The following is a 19,722-nucleotide window of genomic DNA, read 5'->3' as shown; positions in this document are numbered from 1 at the left end:
TGGAGGGGTGCCAGGGAGGCCAGGTTTGGGAAAGGCTGATTGGGGCCTCTAGTGTGTCATGGGGCATTTGAAGCCAAAGGAGAAAGCTCAGAATAGTCAGGAGGAAACTTCATTCACATGAACAAACAAGGGTATATTACAGAGCAGAATGTAAAATCCATGAGGATTTGAAAGATGAAATAGAGATGCCGAAGAAAGCCTGCAGGGAGCGGCCGGGGAGTGTGCGGCCCCTAGAAGTCCCGCCCCGGGCAATCGGCTCAGTTTATTTCTGTGTCAGGTCTCAACCAGGTCTGTGGGTACAAGACTCTAGGGCTCAGTGCGATTCTGAAAATGTCTCTGCTTCCCCCTCCTCCTCCCGCAGGCTCCCGCTGCAGAAGCCTCCAGGGCCGGCCACTGCTGCCGACTCCCGTCCCAAACAGCCCCTTGGCCGGGGCCAGGGCCCAGGGCGAGGCCAAGCCAGCGCCAGGCCCCCCGCCCCGCGCAGTCCGGGCCTCCCTGCCTCCGCCGCGCGCAATTCCAGCGCGTCCCCCCGCAGCCAGTCCCTGTCCCGCAAAGAGAGCCCCTCCCCCTCGCACCAGGCCCGGCCTGGAGGGCCCCCACCCCGAGGCGCTTCACAGGCCCGGGCCGAGCCTGATGGCACCCCCTCCCTAGGGGGGCCCAAGAAAGGACCCAGAGGGAAACTCCAGACTCAGCGCGCAGCAACCAAAGGCCGGGCAGGTGTCGCGGAGGGCCGGGCCGGGGCCAGATAATGACGCGCGGGCTCTGTGTGGGCCCCCACCCTCACTCCAGCCCCCAACCCGCAGCCGGCCACACTGGATCAGCTCCCAGCACAGCCTTACGCGCCCGACGCGCCACCCGCGGCCCCAGCTTCCTGCCTGCACCCGCCGTGCTCGCCCCAGCCAGGCTCCACCGGTGGGGGCACCTCGCCGCAGGGGTAGAGCTCGCCTCCCTTCCTTCCCCAGTCACCTCCCCGCTCCTGCCGCCCCTCCGCCGGGAAGGCTCAGCCACTCTTCTCGGAGGACCCCGCTAATCGGGACAGCCCGCGCTCCCACCAGGCCTCTGCAGCTCTCCTTGCTCCACCCCCGACACACCTCTGCTTACACCTACAGAGCCTTTCCCTCCTCCCAACCCTCTTCCAGCCAAAGCCCCCCTTTCAGAAAGGCAGCCTCAATTTCCCCAAGTGGAGGCTCCAGCCTCCCCAAGAGGCCAACCCCACAGTCTCCTGGGAAGGACCACTTCTCAGCTGCGAGTCTTGGGGCTGGGGAGGTGGGACCTAGGGCCATTGGTCTACTCAGGTGTGAGGGGGCAGGTATGACCTGCCCCAGAGCTCCATCCTGGACACCCTGTGGGAGGCAGTGAGCAGGTGTGGGGGTTGCTCTAAAGTGCAAGTCCCCCCACCCCCTGTATTTGGGTGGGGCCTCAGTGGGAGCCACAGGGTGTGGGCTGCCTGCCTGGGCCTGTATTTCCCAGTGGGAAGTCGGAGGAAGGGCTTTAAAGAAGTTTCACTGGTCCTTGGCCCCCATCTAGTGCTCAGGACCCCTCAGCATCCGGAATTCCTTATCGCCATCTAACTCAATCTTGCCTCCTGCAGTCTCAGCCAACTCCCTTCTCTCCTGGGTTCAGTGGAGGTGGAGAGTGGCTGCTCATCATCTCTCGCTGGCCCTTGGGAGATTCAGGGACACAGTTCTGGCCAGGCCACCCTCCCTGTTCTCCAGGCTGTGACCATCATGTCCCCCTGTGGGCAGAGAGAGCAGAAACAGACAGACAGACAGACAGATGACAGCTGGCCCCTGGACTCAAGGCAGAAAGGCCCTTCTAACTTCCAGATTATATGCTTGTGTGATGGGCCCAGCCCAAGTCCTCTCCTCCCCAGCTCACCCTTAGCTCATCCCTCTTGTCATAATCCCACACCATGCAGCCGAGCTGTCCCTGCAGAGATGTGAGGACTGCTCTGCTCCGTGAATGATATGGGGCCTCCTCTTAGGTCTGGCTCCTGCATAGCTCTCACCCCGGCTCATCACAAGCCTCAACTGCCCACATCTGGGCCAACCAGTACACTGGCTGCAGAAGGGACAGCCAACCCTGCTTATCTGGGACAGGTCCTGGCAGGCCTCCTCCATGCTCAGCACCCGCAGCCTCTGTCCCCTGACCTGCCCCTTCTGTTTTACCCTGGGTCATGGAGAACAAGGCACGGCAACCAGGGAAAGAGGAAGAAAGGCCCCTGCTATGCCCAGTGATCTGGCAGCACCCAGCCACCATCGCTTGAAAGGATGCCCACGAGGAAGGTGACCCAGGGAGCAGCCTGGCGATGCCCGCTGAAGCCCTTCATGGAGAGGCAGCAGGCTTGGGCAGCTGCTTCCATGCCGAGGTGGTGGCATCTCTGCAGACCAGCCTAGGGGAGGACTCCAGGGTGGACAGCCCCCGAGGTCCACCCCACGCTGACGCAGAAGCTCCCAGAACACTCAGGAAACCTCTCTGGACAGAGCCCTCTTTGTCAACCCGAGACCCTCCCAAGACCTCTACTGCCCTCTGGGTCCAGCAGAGGGGGTGGAGGAGGGGCCATGCCCTCCCACCTAGAGCTTCTCTGAATGACAATCAGCTCCTGCCAGGTGGGGACCAGGGCATGACCCCTGGTACCCAGGTCCTGGGCCTGCTCCTTGCTACCAACCGAACTGTGAATGTAGGGCCCCAGCCTCACCCCTGCCCCAGGACCAACAACACCCTGGTTTGGTGTTGGGAGGAAAAGGGGGTGACCTGAGAGAGCCCAGGCCCATCCTACCGTCCTGCTTCACCCCGCACCGAAGGTGGGCAGAGCTGCAAAATCCTGTCTGTCCTTGGGAAACCAGACCTCCCCAGGGCTCCTAACTGACCTCAGGCCTCTGCGTCATTGAACGTCACCAGAGTTGGGAAGGAGGAGCAGGGGCGAGTGTGGGAGGAGGCTAGAGGATTCTGCTTCTCTCCCCAGGAAGTATCCAAGGCAGAGGAAACCATGTCTCCCAGTGCCCCACCCCCAGCTGCAGCCTCTTCTCCCTTGAGCACCATCCCCTCCACCAAGCTCTGCAGGTCCTGAGCCCCTTCTCTGTCAGAGGGTCACACCACCACCACCACCACCACCGCCGCCGCACTCCAGCACTTCCTCATACATGCCTTCCCTCCCCAGCCTCACTGTGCACCAAGGGGGTGCAGGAGAAGGCTGTAGCCCAGGCACATGGGCGCCCCCTTCCCAGCTCCTCACAGGGGCCTGGCTTGCTCCGTCTTCTCTGGGGACCGGCCCGGTGGGCTGGGGTTGGGGACAGGGAGTTGCCCTCCCCTTCTCCAGGGAAGCCACAGAAGAATGTTTACATGCCAAACAGAATGTAACACCCGCCCCCCCCGTCACTGCATGGCCTCTGCCCACCCCGCACCTGCCCACCCCTACCCAACATCCAGGAAGCCGCTGTCATGATTAGATCGGGTCTCAGAGGGAAGTAGCCATCACACCATTAAAAAGCCTGTGGACCTTTCTTTCTGTTGGCCTGGACTCTTCTTCCTTTGGGGGAGAGGGCAGAGCCCAGGCCCTGGGCTGGGGGTGGCAGGAGAGAAGACCTCAAGTTGGTGGGCAAGTGTGGCCGTGGACGGACTGTCATGGAGGCGGACTGTCTCTACCAGCAGAAATGGAAGCTTGGAGGACGCAGGTAACCTGCTCAGGGTCGCACTGGTGGGAGGGACTTCCTGCTGCCTCTGACGGCAAAGCTGCGCCCTCTCCGCTCGCTTGGCTGTCTGACCAAGGGCCAGAGGCTCTCAGTCCAGCTTTGTGCAGAGAGGAAGGGAGGAAAAATTGTCAGTGCCCAGAAGTTAACAGGTAAAAATGAGTGTGTTTGGAAAACCATGAAGTACAACAGCCCACAGGCAAGGAAGGACAATGGTCATATTCTAGCAAAATCTATGAAAATCACAAATGGATGTAGCCTGTGGCTCAGCCCTTCTAGAAAGGTATCCTACACTCACAGGATTGAGCGTCTAAAAGTATTCATCGCAGCATTCTCTGTACAGTTCCACAAAGCCTCACCTCAATTCTGAAGCCCAAAAAGTTCTGAAAACTGGAAGTTTTTCCATTATTCTGGCACAAGCCTCTGACAAGACTATTTGTAGTCTTTTAAAAAAAATTATATTTTTTCCTTTAAAAAAATTTTATTGTTGTTGATTTCAGAGAGGAAAGGAGAGGGTTAGAGAGAAACATCAATGATGAGAGAGAATCTTTGATCGGCTGCCTCCTGCACACCCCCCACCAGGGATCAAGTCCAAAACCCAGGCATGTACCTGACCGGAAATCGAACTGAGTCCTCCTGGTTATAGGTGAACACTCAAACATTGAGCCAAACTGGCCGGGCTATAGTCATTGTTAATTCCACTTATCATACATGTTTGCAGTGGAAATAATACTGTGATTATGGAGTGCTGTCTTAGATTCTATGAGGGGTTTTCCTAATGTATGGAATATACACTGAATTGCCTTTTTAAATAGTATATACACATGTGTTTGAATTGTAAAGAAATCGGGTAAGAGACTGTGGACCTGTAGAAGCAGAAGTTCAGATGGAATTTCAATGCCTGGTTGTTGGGGCTCATTCTATCGAGCCGCCCACACGATGGGGGCCCCACTGTCTGGTACTGTGAAGTGTTTACTGCAGGTGGCTCTTTGTGGACACTTTCGACTGGTCTCTAAGAGAGTAAAAAAAATGTGTGTATAATGTGCAACTATTTTTATTTTATTTTTTATAAAAATATATATTTTTTATTTCAGAGAGGAAGGGAGAGGGAGAGAGAGAGAGAAACATCAATGATGAGAGACAATCATTGATTGGCTGCCTGCTGCACACCCCACACTGGGGATCGAGCCCACAACCCGAGCATGTGCCCTTGACCGGAATCGAACCTGGGACCCTTCAGCCCACAGGCCGACGCTCTATCCACTGAGCCAAACTGGCTAAGGCTAATGTGCATCTATTTAGATGAGTTAGAGGTCTCGAATTGCTTCTGGGAGGCAAGCAAGGGGGAAGGGGGTTTTACAGTACTGTATTTGCAGTACCTTTTGCATTTTGGACCCTACATTCACTAAGTGTGAATCTTTCATCTGGATAATATCATAAACAATTTCTGTCCCAGGGCAGGCTCCTGGCCCTGCCTGGGGTCTGAGGTAAGAGAGCCCAGGCTCCAAACTCATGCTCTCCCCTTGAGAAGACCATCAGACACAGCTCTAACACCCCAGAACCCATGTAACCACCTTCTGTGCCCCACAGGGGCCTCCTGGAACCCCCTTTTCTCCGGCATGGGTGCCGGGGGCTCTTGGGCCTGATTCACCAGCCTTGAGTAAGGCGCTCACATGCTTTCGTCTTCCTCCTTGTTCAAAAATGTCAAAAGCAAGCCATGTTTGCAGTAAAAAGGCAAATGCTAAAAGCGTATAAACTGCCCTAGCTGGTTTGGGTCAGTGGATAGAGTGTCGGCCTGCGGACTGAAGGGTCATGGGTTCGATCTCTGGTCAGGGTACCTGCCCATGTTGTGGGGTTGACCCCAGTAGGGAGCGTGCAGGAGGCAGCCCATCAATGATTCTCTCTCATCATTGTTGTCTCTCTCTCTCTCTCTCTCTCTCTCTCTCTCTCTCTCTCCCTCCCTCCCTCCCTCCCTCCCTCCCTCCCTCCCTCCCTCCCCTTCTTTCTCCCCCTTCCTCTCTGAAATCAATAAAAAAATATATTTTTAAAAAGCATATAAACTAAAACATGAAAGCCCCCTATCTATATGGAATATGATCATGTAAAGGTAGTATATTTAGAGTTGTGCAGCCATCACCACAATCAGTGTCAGAACACTTCCATCACCCACTAACAATCACTCCCATTTTCCCCCAACTCCTCCGGACCTAAGCAACCACCAACCTACTACTTTCTGTCCCTGTACAGATTTTTTCATTTTGGGCATTTCATATAACTGGAATCCCACAATATGTCGTTCTTTGTAACCACCTCCTTTCACTTAGCATGTTTTCAAGGTTCAACCATGTGGTAGCATGTATCAGTACTTCATTCTTTTTTATGGCTGAATAACATTCTGCTGTATGGACAGACCACATTTGTTCATCCATTCATCATGGACTTGGGTTGTTTTTCCTCCCTGTTGGCTATTCTGAATAATGCTGCTATGAATGTTTGTTTACAAGTGTTTATGCGGGCATACGTTTTCATTTCTCTTGGATATATATCCTGTGAAAATACCCAAAGTAGAATTGCTGGGTCATATGGTAACTCTATGTTTAACATTTTGAGACATTATGAAGCTTTCCCACAGGGGCCACACCATTTTACATTCCCACCAGTAATGTATGAGGGTCCTTACGTCCTTTTTAATAGCTACTTAGTAGTCCATGACATGAATGCTCCACCTCCTCATCTACTTAGCCAGCTCCATGCTGATTTTCATTAGATTTTTTCCAAGTTTTTACTATTTCAAATAGTGCCGCAATTAAAATCCTTGCTTTGATGTTTGTTACTTTTCTAAGTCTAATTCTAGCAAAAATCCCCAGAATAATCAAATAGATGAAAAATTATATCTTGTTCTATTTTTTAAAATATATTTTATTGATTTTTTACAGAGAGGAAGAGAGAGGGATAGAGAGTTAGAAACATCGATGAGAGAGAAACATCGATCAGCTGCCTCTTGCACGCCTCCCTACTGGGGAAGTGCCCGCAAGCAAGGTACATGCCCTTGGCCGGAATCGAACCTGGGACCTTTCAGTCCACAGGCCAATGCTCTATCCATTGAGCCAAACTGGTCAGGGCTCTTGTTCTATTTTTAATTTATTTTATTATTGAGAATGAAAGAATTCTATGGATCATTCATTCATTATTTTGCATTCCTTTAATCATTCATTCATCCAATTAATTCTGCAGCCTATTGCTGAGCCCCACATGTACCAAAGGCTGCCAGAGATGGGGAATTGAAACAGTGCACAGTGAGCTGGGAAGGAGGGGGTTGTAAATTAACTTCCATTTTACATGTGCTATGTACACTGACACACAAGATTCAGGCAGACTCCCAGCCCAGACTGGGAGCTTCAAGGAAGGCTTTCAGATCAATGTGACTCTTATACTGAATTTTGAAAGATAAACAAGAGTTAGCCAGGTAAAGAGCAGAGGACATTCTCGCAGAGGGAGCAGCATGGGCAAGGAAGTTGTGAAGGTGTGAGAACTGCTTGTGATTCAGTGTGGTCACAGGTGTGAATTGGGGAGCAGAGAGAGGAGTGAAGGGGGCAGGAGCAGGTCTGAGGCAGGGGTAGGCTGTGCCCAGGAGAATGGCTTTAGAGCTAAGTTTGCAGAGAACCCCCTACCCTCCCTCCCGCCCTCCCCCCCTTCCCCCCCAGGAGCCCGAGACCTTTCAGGCACACTCACTTCCCAAGGCCCAGTTAGGGCCTACCTGCTGCTTCACCATGTTAGGACCTGCCCAGCCCCTGGCAGACCTTTTTTTTTTTTTTTTTTTTTAATATATTTTTATTGATTTCGGAGATGAAGGGAGTGGGACAAAGAGATAGAAACATCAATGATGAAAGAGAATCACTGATTGGCTGCCCCCTGCCCACCCCACACTGGGGATTGAACCCGCAACCTGGGCTTGTCTGGACCAGAATTGAACCTGAGACCCCTCAATCTGCAGGCTGCTCTATCCACTGAGCCAAACCAGCCAGGGCCTGGCCGGCCTCTTCCCCACTCCCCCAGAAACATATTTCTCTTTTCTGTCCTGTGGCCAAGTGAGCTCTGAGGACAGGGGCACAGAGAAATAAGTGGCTTGAGCAAGTTTGCTCAATCAGATGCTAGCTACATAGGGGCTACAAGATCAGAGACATTGGAGGGGCCTTTGTTAATGGGGAGGAAAGGTCCCTTGAGGACACCCTGGAGAAAAGGGACAAAGGTGGGAGTGTGAAGGGTGTCATGTCTGACCAGCAGACACTGGGGCCTGCTGATATTTTCCCATTGGCTACTCTTGTCCTGGCATCAAGACCAGGACAAGAGCTGAAACTAACTCAACATTGAAGGGAGGTCAAAACAACTTCTAAGACCTCAGCAGATGTAGGAGCTTGATCATTGCCCATGGTAATGAGGTGATGGGCTGGAGAGTCAGCAAGGTCATGGGAATTGGGCCGTAGGTTAGAAGGAAATATAATACAAGCGCATTTTCATCAGCCCCAGGTGGCATCTTCTGCATTCCTCCTTATCCCATGTAGTAGTAAACTCAAAGTGGTGTGACATCACCCATTACACTATCAATTTTATCATAATCATTACTATCTCCCTTATCCACCTCTGACTCTCCTACCCACCATTCCAGCACCATCATCACTCAAATCACAGATACCCTTCTCCCAAACGAGGCTCCATCACCACCATCATTGCTATCACCATTACCACCACTTTCATGACTACAACCACCACCACCATCAGTACCATCTATACAATCCTCATCATCACAACTGCCCTCATAACCACATCACTATTACCATTATCCCTAGCCCCATACCTTCATCCTTACTTCAATAACCCCATCACCATCATTTCTACCATCAGTATTCCCACCTCCATCACTACTACACCATCTCATCATCATACTTACCATTACAATGATTCCATCAGTACCACCATCAACATAGGAAATGATTACATGGGTTATTGCAATGGGTAATGGTCAGTGAAACCCCAAGATAGGGAGGTTAGCTGAGGTCACTCAATGCAGAGAGGAGTAAAAGAGTAAGAAGTCCTAAAGTATAAGAAGTCTCTATTGCAAGCAATCCCAAATAGGGAATTGTTTGTCTTAGGAACTCATCCTTCCCCAAATCTTCTAACAGTTCTAGTAATAATTTCAACTAAGGAGTTATTTTTCCAGTGCACCAGGTTCCTTCCCATCTAGTCTGGTACAAATGAAGGTCTCCTCCATCTTGGCCTCTGAGCTCAGGTTTGGATTTCCAGGAGGGAGGAGGATGGGGATAGTTAAAAATTTAATCAAAACAAGTCCTTAACTGGTGATTCAGAGCTTATCTGCCTTCTGGTTAGACTCTTGGCATTTCATACCTTGCCTGTCCAGATCTATCATCTACCTCTACACATCATGGTCATTGTTCACCACCATTCCTTGATGCCATCAGAGAGGCGAGCCACCATATGGGCTGAAGGCAAGGAAGTAAGATGAAACTAGGTGTACAGTTAATGCCAAAATTACTCGCTGTAGAAAGGAGCTGCAGATTTAGATCTGGGTTTCCTAGGCGCCAGTGCAAAGAGGGAAAGGTGACCATTACATGACTATCAGCTATCTTTTATGTTAAGGCAGGAGAGAAATCCCGATTGTGAAAACAAAGGCATCACAGCCAATGCCCAGGGCTGGCCTCATGGTTGTTGTCTCAGTCTGTGGAAAAACCTGAGTTGTCCCCTGTAGAGCCACTGAATGAACCATAGAAATGAGATGGCAGCAAAACTTACCTCCCAGGAGCTGCAAAGTGTTGTGGTGTTTTATATTTTAATATAAATAATATGATTATACTAGAGGCCCAGTGCACAAAAATTTGTGCACTTGGGGGGGGGTCCCTCAGCCCGGTCTGTGCCCTCTTGCAGTCTGGGACCCCTCAGGGGATGACCACCTGCTGGCTTAGGCCCGCTCCCTGGGGGATCGGGCCTAAGCTGGCAGTCAGACATCCTTCTGGCAGCCCGGAAGCCCTCGGGGGATGTCCACTTGTCAGTGGGGACCAGGCCTAGGCTGCAGTTGGACATCCTTAGTGCTGCTGAGGAGGTGGAAGAAGTTCCCACCACCACTGCTGTACTGGCAGCCGTCAGCCTGGCTTGTGGCTGAGCAGAGCTCCCCCTGTGGGAGCACACTGACCACCAGGGGAAAGCTCCTGCATTGAGCATCTGCCCCCTGGTGGTCAGTGTGTGTCATAGTGGCCAGTCATTCCCAGTTGTTCTGCTATTAGGGTCAATTTGCATATTACCCTTTTATTATATAGGAGTGCCTGGCCAGCCTGGGTGAGGGGCTGATGGCTGTTTGCAGGCTGGCCACAGCCCCTTCAGTGTGGGGGTCCCCACTAGGGTGCCTGGGAAGCTTGAGTGAGGGGCTGAGGGACATTTTCAGACTGGCCAGACCCCCTTCAGGGTGGGGGGGGTCCTGCTGGGGTGCCTGGCCAGTTTGGGTAAGTGGCTGATGGCAGTTTGCAGGCTGGCCAAGCCCCCCAGAGGGGACCCTCACCCCATGAGGGTGTGGCCAGCCTGGGTGAGGGGCTGATGGCTGTTTGCAGGCTGGCCACAGCCCCTTCAGGGTGGGGATCCCCACTGAGGTGCCTGGCCATCCTGGGAGAAGGGCTGAGGGCCATTTGCAGGCTGGCCACAGCCCTTTCAGGGTGGGGGGTCCTGCTGGGGTGCCAGGTCTGTCTGGGTGAGGGGCTGAAGGCCGTTTTCAGGCTGGCTAAGCCCCCAAGCAGGGACCCTCACCCCATGAGGGTGTGGCCATCCTGGGTGAGGGGTTGATGGCTGTTTGCAGGCTGGCCACAGCCCCCAGCCACCCAAGCTCCCAGTGGAGGCTGGCTGGAAGCAGGTATCTGGGATTTGTTTATCTTCTATAATTGAAACTTTGTTGCCATGAGCGGGGGCCACTGTCGGCTCAGGGCTGGCAGGAAGCTTGGCTTCCTCCATCGCCCGGGCAACCAAGCCTTCTGCTTGCTCCAGCTCCGTGGCTGCTGGCCGCCATCTTGGTTGGGTTAATTTGCATATAATCACTCTGATGGGCTGGTGGGCGTTGCTTAGGGCATGGCAAAGGTGTGGTCAATTAGCATCTTTGTCTTTTATTAGTTTAGATAATATTAAATGACAATATTAAGTGTGGGATCACATGTGAGTGATAGCAAATGGGACAGGAGTGGTCTTACCCTTGAGCTGGTCTCCAGAATGCCTTGGGCATCCACCAGAGGAATAAAACGAAGGCCAGTGGTGCAAGGTGTGAGGTGCCAACAGGCTGGTGTGTTTGGGGAACTGGAGGGAAGGGGGCCTTGTTGGGAGGGGCCAGAGGCAGGTGGAGAGAAGCCAGTCTTGGGGTCATATGGGTCAAGCTAGGGAGTTGGACTTTTGTTGGGGTCCAGCCCCAGCAGGTCCAGGGGTTCCCAAAGATGTGGACGGAGTCGGCAAAGAATAAAGGATATGGAGGCAGCATTCAGATCATCAGCATAGTTGGGTTCTCTCTTTATTGTCCTGTTACATCTGTATTTATACCATTTAATCCTATATAAGCATGCCTCTATAATCACATCAGGGTATGTTTTGGGTAACCTTCTACAGTTCCTTGTTTCATTTCCATAGTTTCTTATCTGACCTTTGCCAAAAATCTTGTCTCTATCTAGTTCTGTTGATTTTAATCTTGTCTAGGTTAATCTCTGTGTTCCATTATAAGGGCTATTCCAAGGTCACAGTTCTACTGCACTACTGATAAGCTACAAGGAAGTGACTGAAGGAGATTATCCTACCCAGTAAAGGTTATGTCCTCCCAGCCTCACTGCTTGTCTTCCCTGGGACTGCCCTGTGTCGGTGGGTCTCCAGGGGTATAGGCTTTGGTGCTTTCCCTGGTGGGCAGACCCCTGAGGATGTGGGCCCAACAAGTCCCAAATTTATTGCCAACAGTCTTAGTCCAAGTTCTTCATAAGTAGTACATGGTATTTCTGTAACACTAAGGAGTTTTACTGATTTATTCTCTTCCTTAGTCCTGTTAATCCCTAACTCCAGGGAAAAATCCCCACCTGGGAAAACAACCTTTCTCAGGGAGGTGGTTCTGGTTATAACACATAGTGCTAAAAAAGGGGGAGCAAACATATTAAGAACAGTATGCCGTATATTCCAGGTACCTTGAAACATATGCTGTGCAGATGTTTCTTCCCTGCAGTGACTGTGTCAAGCAACAAGGATGGACCAGCTTCCGGCAGACTTTCACCCTCCAGCAGTGAGAGATGGGGAAGGCTTTAAGCAGAGACACTCCTCTGTAACATTTGTTCTGAAATGTTCATTGTGGCAGGTATGTGGAGAGTGGGTTGAAAGGGGTGAGATAAGTTAGGAAGGTTCATGTAACTCATTTGAACCCACCTGCTAGACTGCACCCTCACTGAGGGCAGGGATTGTGTCTGAGACATCTTTGTACCTCACTCTAGTGGGGTAGCACTAGAGACTCAACAAATATCTCTTACTTTTATCACCTCCTGTCACCACCTCCAAATCACTGCCCTCACCCCCATGCCTGTTATACCACCATGAACACACCGTGTCACTGACAGCCCTTTCCTCAGAGCTCTGTGAGGGTGCCCAGCCCAGTGCAGACTGGAACAACCCTAGCTCAGCAGCTGAGGTGAAAGGCCTGGGCCAGAGTCAGGGGTCCTAGTCCCTTCTTCAGTTCTGCTGCTGAGTCACCGTGTGATCCCAGCAAGCCACACACCCCATTTCCTTATCTGTTCAAAGTGGGGGCTATATGAAATTTATCATTTTCAATTTTTTTTAGAAAACTTGGGCTCTTAGAAGCCTATTTGCTACCCAGCTGGCGTGGCTCAGTGGTTAAGCATCTACCTCAGAACCAGGGGTCATGGTTTGATTCCTGGTCAGGGCACATGCCCAGGTTGCATGCTTGATCCCCAGTGTGGGTGTGCAGGAGGCAGCCGATCAATGATTCTCTCTCATCATTGATGTTTCTCTCCCTTTCTCTTCCTCTCCGAAATCAATGAAAATATATTTTAAAAAAGAAGAAGAAGCCTATTTGCTTAGAAACCTGGAGCCCTTGGAACACAATTTGATAGCTTCCCAGCTCTGCCGACCTGGTGTTTGGAGAATCAGATCAGAAACACTTGACATTGCTGGTTTCTGCTGTGCTTTTGTGGCAGGGCTGTGAGAGAACTGAGTGGGGAAGACAGACACAGGCCGAGTCTTCGGCATTACACTTACCTATGGCAATCCCTCTCCTTCCTTACCATGCCCTCGGGGTAATCTAGGAAGCTCTTGGAAATAGGGGTGGGGGCAGACAGGAGGGACTGTGTGTATAGGAAGAGTCCCTGAGTGAAGAAGGGGGAGGGTGATGGGTCTGGGATCCCCAGATTGGCCAGGCTGCTCAGTGTGGTTCCAGGTGTGTCTCAGGCCAGGGCATAAGCTCCAGGTGGGGGACATAAATCTGAGAGGGTACAAAGAACACTCGTAGCTCAGCAGTAAAAACCCTTCACCTGGTTTTGAATCCCGGGCTGCTGTCCAGGCTGTGGTTGCAAATAGGCAAGGCTCACCTGGGTTTCACAGGACAAAGGGCATGCAAGGAGGTCTGGCACCATGCCGGGGAGACTCCTCCTCTTCCGAACCCTTGAAGCTCTGCTGATCAAGGGGCTATGGGCTCAGCTCCTACATACCCAGCTGCCCATCATGGCAGCCCACGGTTACCCCACTTAGTCCCTGAGCACTAATATGTCAGTCCCAGAGCCATGGAGTCAGTGACCCCTGAATGGATGGCAGCCCCCTCCTTCACAGACACTGGGCTGCACAGGCAGGGATCCCCAGGTGGCCAGGGAAGGCCCAGTCCTGGGCCAGCCTCCAAGGGCTGGATTGTGGCTGCAGGCTCTCTGCCCATTAGTCTATTTGCTCCCGCCTCCAGAGTCCAAGGGTCCATATGGTGGGTGGACTGAGCTGTGCTGACTACTACATAGGGAGCCCACACGGGGGACAGCTATCTGTGGGTGGCATGGGATTCGAGGAGCTGCTAGACCAGGCGGGTGGCTTTGGCCCCTTCCAACTGCGCAATGTGGCCCTGCTGGCCCTGCCCCGAATTCTGCTGCCCATGAACTTCCTCCTGCCCATCTTCCTGGCTGCTGTGCCTGCCCACCACTGTGTCCTGCCTGGTGCTCCTGCCAACTTCAGCCAGGACATGTGGCTGGAGGCCCACCTTCCCCGGGAGTCGGGTGGCACACTCAGCTCCTGCTTCCGCTTCACCTACACCCAGGCCCCCAACACTACGCTGGGGGGAGACGGGCAGAGTCCTGGGGAGCTGCAGGGTGAGCCCTCCACAGTGCCATGCCCTCAGGGCTGGGAGTACGACCACTCGGAGTTCTCCTCCACCATTGCAACGGAGGTACCTGAGCCAGGAGGCGGGGGGACACGTGAGTGGGGTGGGTCTCCTTACTTTACTTCTCAGAGTCTGTTTTCCCCTCTGTCGATATATTAATTGAAAGCAGAGGTTGTAGTAAGGAGCCCATACATGCGAGTTGCTATTATTAATTGGGAGGTAATTACGGCAGGAAAGGGCTGAGGTAGCTCTAGGGAGCTGGGGCTGAGAGTTGAGAAGGGTGTTTCTGCAGTAAGAGGTGGAGAAACAACAGAAGCCTCCTTCTCTTTCTGCCTCATTTGGGCCCCTGGTCTAGGATTTACAGAATCTGTCTGTAAATGGAGGTGCATGCAGGTGGGAAAAGAATCTCTCTGGGGAGGTACAGGTCTCCTGTTGTCATAATCAAGGCCTTCCGTGGGAAGAAGCTGCAGCTGCAGGATTGGGGAGGGACAAAGTCTCCCACCCCCAAGCTGAGGGGAACAGTTAGAGGTTTATTGTCTGACATGGGGGTACAAGGTTGGCACAGTTGACCTCAGAGGTACCCAGGGTCTGGAGTGGAGGGGTTGGTGCCAGCTGGGGAGGGGCCTGTGCCCATGGGAGGCCCCTCGTTGCCTGTCCCTGCAGTGGGACCTGGTGTGTGAGCAGAAAGGCCTGAACAGAGCCACTTCTACCTTCTTCTTCGTCGGTGTGCTGGTGGGGGCTGTGGCCTTCGGATACCTGTCTGACAGGTGGGGTGAGGTGGGGGGTTAATAAGGGAGTGGGGTGGAGAACCTTCTCCCACTAGCTGGGGTCTGGGCCTAGTCGACCTCTGTCTCGGGACCTCCCCTCTGCAGGGAACTAACTCTGCATGACCCCTGTGTAGGTTTGGGCGGCGCCGTCTGCTGCTGGTGGCCTATGTGAGTGCCCTGGGGATGGGCCTGGCATCTGCAGCCTCAGTCAGCTACATCATGTTCGTCATCACCCGCACCCTCACTGGCACAGCCCTGGCTGGCTTCACCATCATCGTGATGCCACTGGGTGAGGCAGGCAAAGAACGGGCAGGGCCCACAGGGCTGGAGGGAGGCAGTTGTCAAGGGTGATACTGAGCCATGTGTCCCTGGCTAACTGTCCTCCTGTCTCTGGCTGTGGACAGAGTTGGAGTGGCTGGACGTGGGACACCGCACCGTGGCAGGGGTCCTGAGCAGCACCTTCTGGACGGGGGGAGTGATGCTGCTGGCGCTCGTCGGGTACCTGATACGGGACTGGCGGTGGCTTCTGCTGGCTGTCACCTTGCCTTGCGTCCCAGGCATCATCAGCCTCTGGTGAGGCCTGTGGGCAGCTGGGGAGTGAGAAGAAGCCAGAGACAGAATAATTAGGGGCTGAGATTCGAAGACAGTGAGACTGAGACAGAGAGAATGAAAAACAGTCCGTGACCCAGAGACAGAGGCCAATACACGAGATGCAGAGAAACACAAAATATAAAGAGATAGAGAGAGACAGACCAGTGAGAGAGAGTGAGTGACAGAGCCCAGGGCTGAAAGGCAGGTTCAGAGAGGCAGATGGAGGTGGATGCAAGAGGGACATGAGAGACAGAGCCAAGCACAAACTGAGGCTGGTGCCCTGGAGGACAGAGCCAGCACGGAGGTAGGAAGGCCAAGTAGAGGGAAGGCCGGGCAGTGTGGGCATTTCATTGCCTCCCCCAAATGAGCTGGCTTTGAATGACACCTCTGGGTCTGTCTCTCATTCATCCTATGCCCTCCTGTCACCTGTGGGAGAAGTGGGTGGCTGGTCCTGGGGGCTGAGGTCTTGCGGGTGACACCAATTCGGTTGAACAGAAAAGTGACTCCGGGCTATGGAGAACCTAGGCCTGGGGAAAGGCGGCTTCTAAGTTGGGCCTTAAAACGAATAAAAGTTCATCAGGTGAGGAGGGTTGGGAAGCGGCTGCAGGCTGAGAAACAGCTTGTGGTGTGCCCAGGAGGGAGACATGACTTAGAGTGCTGACTGAAGGGCCTCCTGCTGTCCCCCAGGTGGGTGCCTGAGTCTGCACGCTGGCTTCTGACTCAGGGCCGTGTGGAGGAGGCCCACAGGTACCTGCTCTGCTGTGCCAGGCTCAATGGGCGGCCTGTGGGTGAGGACAGCCTGAGCCTAGAGGTGAGGGTGAATGTGTGTGTGAGAGCATGCAAGTACATGTGAGTGTGTGGCGTGTGTCAAGCACTCCCTTCCTGGGGCCCACTGTGTGTGCAGGAAAAGCTCCCTGGTCCAACGGAGAGTTCTCCCAGGATATCCTCTGGCGGGCCACACCCTCGGCGGTTTACCCTGCTTAGCTCCCATGTGCATCCATCTCTCTCCTCCAGTGCAGAAGGGAGGAATAGAGACCCAGAGAGGGCAATGTGCCTTGCTAAGGCCACACGGTCCACTGCATGTCACAAACTCTCCTCTCCCACCAGGCCCTGCGCAAAGTAGCAGCCGCGGAGCGGGTGGTCCGAAGACCTTCCTACTTGGATCTGTTTCGGACCCCGCGGCTCCGACGCATCTCGCTGTGCTGCATGATGGTGTGGTGAGGAGGGGCTGGCCTGGCGGGGTGAGGGTGGGGGCGCGGAGGGAGGGGCTGACCTCAGGATGCTGCTGAGTATAACAGGAAACAGGACAAGTAAACTGTAAATGTGGAGAGCAGGGTGGGGGTATTGGATGGGGGTGGGGATGATGGAGCTCTGGAAGGTCAGAAGATGGAGTCGGCATCAGTCACGTGGGTTCAAATTCAGGCTCTTCCCTTTCCTTATTGGGAGACCTTGGACAGGTAGAAGGGACGCTGTTAGTTCCTACCTCGCAGGGTGCTGTGAAGATTAGGCAAACCTTTGGCCACAAGGGGGAGGTGGTCTCTCCTAAAGGCCAAGTTTCCCGAGAGGACACGGTGGGTGGGAAGGAGGCCCCTGAGTGGCCCTGTGACCCCTCTCAGGTTTGGAGTGAATTTCTCCTATTACGGCCTGAGCCTGGACATATCGGGGCTGGGGCTGAACGTGTACCAGACGCAGCTGCTGTTCGGGGCCGTGGAGCTGCCCGCCAAGCTGCTGGTCTACTTGTCGGTGCGCCACGCTGGACGCCGCCTCACACAGGCAGGGACGCTGCTGGGCACTGCCCTTACCTTGGGCTTCAGGCTGCTGGTGCCCACCGGTGAGCCTGGCCCTGGCCCCGCCCGCTCGCCCAGGCCCCGCCTCCTGGCCAAGAGCCCCCGCCCTTTCCCAGCCAATGACGGTGTGCCCTCTCTGAAGACCCCGCCTTCTGTCCTGAACCCTCTCCCCCAGAGAAGGTGTACTGGAGCACCGCCCTGGCCGTGACCGGGAAAGGGTTTTCCGAAGCTGCCTTCACCACTGCCTACTTGTTCACCTCGGAGCTGTACCCTACTGTGCTCAGGTGAGGGGAGCCCGAGTCCAGGCAACCCTGGGGAGAGGGTTTGTTAGTCTCATCTCTTCCCAACACCCCCACATACACACAACACACTGCACCCCCGTCCCTCTCACCCATTCCCTGCACAGCACTCGGAATACGGAGGTAATCAGAGCCTCTGTTGGCCTCAATCTGGGAGAAGGTGGGCCATTTTATCTTCTTCACTAAGTGACCCTGAGGGAGGCCAGACGTCTCTGGGCCTCCTTTAAAAGAAAGCAGTGGCCAGAAGCCCCGTCTGCCCACCCCGTCCCATCTCCCCGCAGCCCAGGCAGAGCTGCCCTGGGGAGTTGTGTCTGGACATAAGGCCTGGCCCCTTTCAACCAGCTATTGGCAGGTGAGGAGGCGGCTGTAGGCACCCGAGAATTAGAAAGCCTTGCACCTCCTCTGACAACATGGCATAATCTATGAGCTGCTGGCCCTCTTCCTCCCACACTGCTTTTCCCCACCCCCTTTCCTGTGACGTTTCTTTTCCTTCAATGATACCTGACTGGTCCTGTCAGAATGCGGGCCCCATCCTCTGGTGGGTGTTGACTTGGGAGGGGCCTTGGCCAGGGGTGGGTGGGAAGACCACCCAAAAGGCGCCTCAGTGTTCTTAGCTGTCTGGGGAGGAAAGGGGGTACCAACAGGGGTATTCTCTGCCAGCCGGGGAGAGCCCCATGAGGCGTGACTCCGAGTAGCTGTGAGCACCAACCCCTCCCCCATCCTTTCTCTGAACAGACAGACAGGGATGGGGCTGACGGCACTGGTAGGCCGGCTTGGGGGCTCTTTGGCTCCACTGGTGGCCTTGCTGGATGGAGTATGGCTGTCACTGCCCAAGCTCACTTATGGGGGGATTGCCCTGCTGGCTGCCTGCACTGCCCTCCTCCTGCCAGAGACAAGGAAGGCACAGCTGCCAGAGACCATCCAGGATGTGGAGGGGAAGAGGTGTGTACACTTGCATGTGGGTATGGGCGCTCAGGTACCTGACACCTTAGGTAGGATTCAGAGGAAGACATGTCTGTATCTGGTACATCTATGCAAGTATGCTTTGGTGCATGACCTAAAGTATGTAAATTGTGTGTATAAAAGCATGCTCGAGTCCATATCCATGTGTGTGTACATAAATACCTAAGACTGTCTAGGAAGAGGTGGATGTATGCACACTCAGGTATACCTGTACATCAGGGATGTGTACAAGCATGTGTAGGAGTCCCTTGTGGGAGTACACACATTTATGTACCAAGAGCTGGGGAAACCCTAGGTCAGCACTAATGGGGAAGGCTGGGGTGGTAGACTCAGGGGCTAAACCCCACCATTATTCACGACTCCTTCCTCCCCAATGCCCCGTCCAGCCTTCAGGAAGAACAGATGCCCATGAAGCCGGTCCATGACTGAGTGGTCTCAGGAGCAGGCACTCCACAGAAGTTCTGGGCCAGGGCTGGGGGCACCGAGCCCCCTGCTCAGGGCTGGATTTGCCAGTGCCATTCTCTGTGCTCATCCAACTGCTAGCAACAGAGTGACTTCCAAAATGCAGTGGACTGCTGGAGAATTCTGGTACCTCTCTCTTGGCTAAGCGGATTCTATAAATAAAGGTCCCCCTGGGTTGGGGCAGCGGTATGGAGCTGTGGGATGAGCCCTGAATGGGAAGCCACTGAGTCTGGTGCTGGCTTCTGACCTGACCTTTGCCACTGACTTGCTGTGTGACCTTGGGCATTTCCCTTTTGGAGCCTCAGTTTGTTCATCTCTCAGATGGATAATGAAACTTCTTAACAGACCTCACCACAGGATCTATCTGTTGTCACACTCAATGAGGTGCAGAATAAGGTGCTTCTTCTAGAGATGGTGCTATGATGACATCTGTGGGCATGCTTTTCACTGTGTAATGCTGGAGGCCGCCCAATGCCAGGCCAGGAGAACAGAGCTCTTTGTTCCATAGCTGGTCTTACTACCTCCCTGGCACTTTGCAGGGTAATGCATTCTCCACCGCCACCCCCGCCCCCGAACCCACTGTCTAGGCCTCATGCCCAAAGAAGAAATGAAGACATGGGAGCCAACATTTTATTGGAGAAGGCTGAATAAACACAAGTTTTATGAGTACCTTGAAGTTATAGAATTTGCTGGGGAAAGGAACTGGAAAGGACAAGAGGCCAACATTCAACATGGGGTGGACCAGTTCCCCTGAGCAGATAGGAATGAGAAAGG

At 53.7% G+C, this 19,722-nt stretch overlaps 2 protein-coding genes across 5 annotated transcripts in view; both read left to right on the top strand.

The window, feature by feature from the left end:
• The window catches only part of TTBK1 (tau tubulin kinase 1), a 39,068-nt gene extending 37,295 nt beyond the window's left edge, over positions 1–1,773 (top strand). For both annotated transcript variants that reach the window (XM_059701616.1, XM_059701615.1), the window contains exon 15: positions 362–1,773. In XM_059701616.1, coding sequence (XP_059557599.1) covers positions 362–749 — 388 coding nt within the window. In that variant the 3' untranslated portion in view covers positions 750–1,773. The remainder of the gene's footprint in view (positions 1–361) is intronic.
• Positions 1,774–13,675: 11,902 nt separating this feature from the next.
• On the top strand, positions 13,676–19,606 carry SLC22A7 (solute carrier family 22 member 7). 3 transcript variants are annotated; one of them, XM_059701607.1, is made up of 10 exons: positions 13,676–14,145; positions 14,743–14,846; positions 14,981–15,135; positions 15,251–15,419; positions 16,125–16,225; positions 16,545–16,654; positions 17,054–17,268; positions 17,400–17,508; positions 18,259–18,465; positions 18,873–19,606. In XM_059701607.1, exons 1-10 carry the CDS (start codon positions 13,687–13,689, stop codon positions 18,909–18,911), a joined length of 1,668 nt encoding a protein of 555 aa, XP_059557590.1. In that variant the 5' UTR covers positions 13,676–13,686; the 3' UTR covers positions 18,912–19,606. The 3 variants fall into 3 exon arrangements, with proteins under 3 accessions (XP_059557590.1, XP_059557589.1, XP_059557591.1); XM_059701606.1 differs by having other exon boundaries at positions 16,125–16,248; positions 18,873–19,602; XM_059701608.1 differs by lacking the exons at positions 18,259–18,465; positions 18,873–19,606 and adding an exon at positions 17,805–17,875 and having other exon boundaries at positions 16,125–16,248.
• The last annotated feature ends 116 nt before the right edge of the window (positions 19,607–19,722 follow it).

Source organism: Myotis daubentonii, chromosome 6 (assembly GCF_963259705.1).
Source record: "Myotis daubentonii chromosome 6, mMyoDau2.1, whole genome shotgun sequence".
NCBI classification, from domain to species: Eukaryota; Metazoa; Chordata; class Mammalia; order Chiroptera; family Vespertilionidae; genus Myotis; species Myotis daubentonii.
Note: the sequence above shows the minus strand (reverse complement) of the source record. Positions and strands in the feature narration are given on the sequence as shown.